General features: G+C 48.6%; 1 protein-coding gene across 1 annotated transcript in view; it reads right to left on the minus strand.

Annotated features, from left to right (window-relative positions):
* Positions 1-3,916, minus strand: part of LOC133270765 (guanine nucleotide-binding protein G(q) subunit alpha) — a 119,359-nt gene extending 115,443 nt beyond the window's left edge. Inside the window, exon 1 of the mRNA XM_061456248.1 lies at positions 3,633-3,916. Coding sequence (XP_061312232.1) covers positions 3,633-3,768 — 136 coding nt within the window. The 5' untranslated portion in view covers positions 3,769-3,916. The remainder of the gene's footprint in view (positions 1-3,632) is intronic.
* Positions 3,917-6,000: the final 2,084 nt, after the last annotated feature.

Raw genomic sequence — 6,000 nt, forward strand, 5'->3', positions numbered from 1 at the left:
GAAGGTTTATGGCTACAATCTTTCATACAGGCTTAAACGCTGCTTCCTGAGACCATACAAAATTTCCATGAACGACAAGCAAAACGACATATGGTAAGAACTAGAGGACATGGCTCTTGCTACTTAACAATAAATATGTACATACATGCCTAAAATGCATGCAAGCATGCAGAACACTATACATTTTGTTTGGCATATACCAATATAAATCATTAAAACACTTTTTTTTTTCTTTTCCCAGTTTAAAAACAATGCAAGTGTTTTTACAGCTAACAGCAAACAATGGGTGGATATTAACAACCGTAAACTCTGGAGAACAATCATAGGGTTTTTACAAATTGTTCAGCCATAACGAAATCCATAAGAGTTTAGCAAACACATGAGATTAAAACCAAATTCAGTGAAAGACTGCACTTGTTTCAGAGCACCTTAAAACATTACAGCCAAGTTGTGCTAGCCAAACTACTACTATGTAATATGCTTCAGTGCATATTGCTGGAGTCTAGCTTTGTAGAATTACAATAGTTAAAACAAAAAAATACTTTGTCCTGCTGTAATCTGTTCCAAAATATTAAGCAATGATGTACAAGAACTACCTAAAAGTGGCATTTTAATGTTTAATCATAGAGAAAGTCTACTTCAATACTTAAAAATAATCTTTGCATGCAGTAGAAAAGTTTTCCATAAATGACCTCATATTTTGAACAATCTCATCCCATGAAAAGTAAAAATCAACATTAATACAAAATTAGGGTGTACCAAGCAGGGTGTGTGTCTCATAGTTACAGGAGAAAACTAACCCACTTAGCAAGAAAGCACTGTATCTTCCACAGGTTAAGGAAGAAAAAAAACCTCCTGATGCACTTTGTTTCTTTTGTATTTTCTACATTTGTGCATTTGTATGCGTGTACATCTAATTTCTAAACAAATATAAGAAAACAATCTGGCACAGAAAAGCTTCTTTGTGCCTCAAAACTTTGAGTTATTACCTTTTACTCTGTACTTGCAACAAGAACACACATGGTTCAATTAACATAGCTCATCTTAAACTGTACCAGTACTCTTTTTATGAGCCTCAGTGTCATAGTCAAAAGCCTTTAACCCACTTAGGCTTTTAAGTCCTACAATACTTTTACAAAATGGGAGTGAGAAGTTGGCACTTCAGGGAGGAAAAAAAAACAACAAAACCACAAACAAACCCACAAACTAAAACCACGTTCACCTACACTTACATACAGTAAAATTAAGTAACACCAGTAATTTAAGTTTGAGGTGGAAACATGGGACAGTAGAGGCCTATTCGATTTAAAAAATTAAGAAAAAAAAAAACAACTTCAAACAATTTCAGGATATTTTCATGCTACCAGCCTCACTGTTTCTAATGACTACTTGCATATTTTAAAATGGTTCTGTCTCATAACCATGTGAATGATCCACACAAACAAGACAAACTTAACTGTCAAGCAACTGCCTATGCTGGGGCAGCAGCGAGAGTGACTGAAAAAAAAAAGAAAAGAAATGAAAATGCTGACAGATACTTAAAATAAACCCACTAATACAAAAAGTTTTCCTCAAAATTTGTTTATAAATTGAAACTTGAATCTCTACCCAATCCCATGACTCCAACAGTAGCTCACCACTATACTGCATTTTACAAGATGAGATCATCAAGTGTTAATCCAAACAGCTGCACATGCACACACACTTTCAGATCAATGACAGAGTCTGACAAAGCAAAGGACCAAAAGTGTGTGCACAGTAACAGTTTCTGCACTGCACAGACACACAGTTAATTATGAGCACCCAAACATTCACCCCACTTGGTCTCTAGCACACTATTCTTATGCCCTCACAAGCGTGTCAGAACTCTTGGTTTGAACTGATAATGAATGCAAAAGCTTTTCATACAGGCACTCAAGAGTTCTTCCCAACACTTTCTGCAGGTTGGTTTCTCCCGTTCTCCCTCAAGTCACTACATGCCATTTGCATGCCACTTGCATGCTACAGCTGGACCCCAATCTACCACAACCTATGACTACACCTCACATTACAGGCAAGAGGTCCTTGCAAAGCTCTGCATTACTGAGTGCATAAGGGGATCTCCAAATTCTCTCTCTGGTTAATATATATTGATCTGATTCAGTAAATTTCATGCATTTTTTAAAAATTGGGAGAAGCCTCTAGCACTACTGCAAGGAAAAAAAGTCAGGAAAATACAGAAACAATTTGGACCCAAGTTAGCAAGTCAAATATGCCAACTACCTCTCCTGAAGCAAATGTGTATCATTAGGTGATTATACTTAAAAATTCATAAAATGAAGCAAAGACAAGCTAGCTATCTCCTATTTTATCTTCTTTGTGAATCCCAAAACAGTCGCAACATGCACTTCCACAAATGAAAACCCAGCCAAAATGAGAGAGAACGTTATTACTGTCTCCATCACTTGCTGCCTACACCAGTTAAGGATCCCAACACCTTTCTCCATATACAGAAGACAAGCTGCAAGAAACAGCATATTTATATGGAAGCACCAAAATGTACTCTGACTTTTCCTTTCAACTCTCCTTACCTCACTGAAAAGGCAGTTTACTCCCCCTCCCTATAAATCACGACTTTCATATACATAACCCAAGACAAAAATCTTCAGCATAAACATCCCGCATCCACTTGGAACATCCCCACTCATCCACACACCAGACAGTGGTGCAGGCAAATTTCAAGGCCTGCAAGTCCCCAACAGAAGCTGTATTGCCACGGCAGCTGTACGGCATAGTACAGCAAAGTGGATGCAGATAGGCGTATTTTAATTCAAAAGGCTTATTTTAACATAAGCCAAATTTTTGTTAAATAAACACTGCCTCGGCATACTTGCAGCTCTAAAATAACAACCTGTGTTTTAAATAAAGAGAAATGATACAATAGATTTTATTTCCTGACCAGTGGGTGGATTCTGAAGGTATTAAAGATCCTGTCACCCTCAGGCATACTTCAGGTCACTCCTCGGCTTCGTGTGCGCATCTGGGGCTTTGCAGTTCTCTACTCTTTCTACAATCTGAACGTAAGCCTCTTATCCCAGTTTACCTCATTAAATGAAAATCACAATAAAAAAAATAGGACCAGCGACCCAACAACCTTCCCGGGGTTCACAGAACAATGCATATACTAAACCCGCCACCATCGATCTGTACAGCGACTCCCCTACGACTCCCTTTGCTAACCCGCATCCCTGCCACCGCTCCTCCAAACAACAACATCTAAGATTTGCCCCCCCTCTCTCCCCCACTCACCCGCCATCCCTCCCCACTCCATTTTGGAAGGCCGTTTCCAGCGCACACGAAGTCCCCCGGCCGCAACCGCTCGCCCTGCCGCCGGGCACACACGCCCCGCCGCGGCGGGGACACGGCCTGCGGCTCCCCGCGGCGAAGGCGCCGAGCGCCCAGGGCTGCCCAGCCAGACCCGCAGCAGCCCCGGCCCCGCCACGGAACGTGCCGGCTGCAGGGAGCCCGGGGCGGCGGCGGCGATGCCGGGACTGCAGCCCCAGCGACACCCGGGGCGTGCCTGCCAGCGGCGGCCCTGGCCGAGCCGAGGCGGCCGGGCCGGGCTGATCCGGGTGACGGCAGCCCATACTCACCCAGCAGCAGCAGCTTCAGCTCCCGGCGGGCGTCCCGCTTGTCCCGACGCAGCTGTCGCTCGATCTCGTCGTTGATCCGCCGGGCTTCCTTGGCTTCCTCACTCAGGCAGCACGCCATGATGGACTCCAGAGTCATTCTTCCTAACTGGTTCAGACACAACCCCCACCCCCCTAAAATCGCACGCACGCTCTCACACACGCACCCCGCCGCCGCACCGGCCCTGGGGGCACAGGCGCTCTTTGCCCGGGAGTCCCGCCCGGCGCCTCAGGGTAAGCGGTAGGCAGCTGCCTCGGTACTACACAGCGGCGAAGAGGTAGGGCCGCTGGCGGCGCGGATCCCCGCTCCCTACCGCTGACACCCGCCGCTGCCAACTCCTCCTCTCCTCTAAATCATGCACAAAACATGGAAACATGCACCGCGGAGGCAGCAGCGATACCGAGCCGAGCCGCCCGTCACCGCCACCCCTCGCTCTCCGGTTCCCCTTCCCCCGCCGCCTGCAGCCGCCGCTCTCCCTGCGCGTTCCCTGGCAGCCGACACCCCCACTGCCGTCCGACGAGACCACCCCACCCCCGTGCAAACGCTATGGCCCGTCGATCCCACCCCTGACCCGCACACGCATCTCCCTGCCGCTCCCCGTGCCCCAGGGCGGGAGCACAGCTCCCGCCGGCTTTGCGAGCCCGCCGCTGCCCGCTGGGAAGCGCTTCCTCACAGCTGACGCTCCTTCCCGGCGCGGCGGCGGGGCGGGCGCTTCGCCCTGTGGCTGGGAGAGCTGCTGCTGGGGAGCTGCCAGAGAGTTGCCGTGGCTCGCTCCTTCCCTGCCAGTAATGCCGGGAGCTACGAAGAGTCCCGGAGGCCCGCCCGGGACGAAGGCAGCGCTCAGACACAGGCCCGGCGCTCCCGGCTTTTGAAGGGTTCAGCTCAGCGGGCGTGGTGAGGCAGGAACATGGCGGACCGCCTCTCCCACCGCCTCGCCCGCTCTGCCCCCGCACGCTGGCGGGGGGGGGAGGAGGCGAAGCGGGAGGGGAGCTGGGCCTCCCAGCAGCCTAGAGCCGCCCTCACCCTCCCGGTGCGGAGCGCGGGTGGAGGGCGGCGGGGGGTTGGAAGGAGGGGCTGGAAGTAGAGACCCGTTGGCTCCTCATACTAAATGGCCGCGAGGAAGGTTGCAGCGTCCGGCTCGAGCTGCGGGGCAGCGACTTCCCGAGCGCCCGTGTGCGCGTTCTCCTCACTCGGTTTCAGGCGCCGTGAACGCGTTTTTATTCCGTGCCAGTCCTAGCGACTTGGCTTGGGTAGGCAGGGACGGAGAGAAGGGACAAGGAGGAAGAAGTCCCTTCTCCGCGGTTTCATGCCGCATCCCCGACGCCCTGCCCGAGGGGCGCTGCCGCACGCCGGGGAAGCGAAGGCGCTGGCCGCAGGAGCGGCGGGAAGCGTCAGAAGCTGCCCGAGAGGCACCGACCCGCGTGGCGCCGGTTGTACTCCGATTGTGCTGCAGGCGCTGTTCAGCCGACCCTGATCGCGGCCGCCTCTTGTCCTGGTCCCTCTCGCCCAGGTCCCAGAAGAGCTGTCAGTGTTTGTCGTTCAGAAAAAAAACACAGCAAACAAAACCTGATTAGGATGGCATACGGGAAAGATAACTTGCCTCCCGTAGCCCCCGAAATGGCGCGCACGCAGTCTGACGGGATGTATTGATGGAGGCAGCTTCCAGTTTCTGCGGATTCACAAAGGCCTCGCAGAATTCCCACACCTGTCCTTCCTTTGCCCACCTCCATATGAAACCGTTTGTATCTGGGAATGTTGCAGAATGTGCTGGAAAACTGGAACTAGCGTCTCTAGCAGCTAGAGGGGCATATTGTTCTCCATCTAACAGCGTGGAACGCTATGTCCTTCCCAGCACCTGTTGCCACCTGCTTCGAAATCCACCAGCGCTTTGCTAAAACTCTCCGTGTGTACTGACAATGTGAAATATATAAAGACTAGGAGGAAATTTAAAATGGAGAATAAAATAGGAAAATAACACGTTCAAAGAGTTTTTAGAGCATGAAAAAAAAAAAAGTCATGATTTCCACTTAGGTCTATACTTTATTAATTAGTATATTAATTAGTGTATAATAGTGTATAAAATCAGCTAGTGCAACTTTGAATCTTTTTTATAATTATGTTTCTTTATTCCAGTAAATTAATACATGAGTTTTGGTTAAAATTGCACAAGTCTAGGTATTAATAATAAATATTTCATTTGAAGCATCTTCTATATGAAGAATCACATCTCTTTTTCTCCACGTGTATGTTGGTATACCTATGTATTTTTTTGTATACCTTGTGCTCCCACATGAATACATTATTTTTAAATCCAATGAAGATTTCTAAAGA

This window comes from Pezoporus flaviventris, unplaced genomic scaffold (genome assembly GCF_033815535.1).
Source record: "Pezoporus flaviventris isolate CSIRO_AGI_PZ_B2104156 unplaced genomic scaffold, CSIRO_AGI_Pfla_v1 ptg000022l, whole genome shotgun sequence".
Lineage (NCBI taxonomy): Eukaryota > Metazoa > Chordata > Aves > Psittaciformes > Psittacidae > Pezoporus > Pezoporus flaviventris.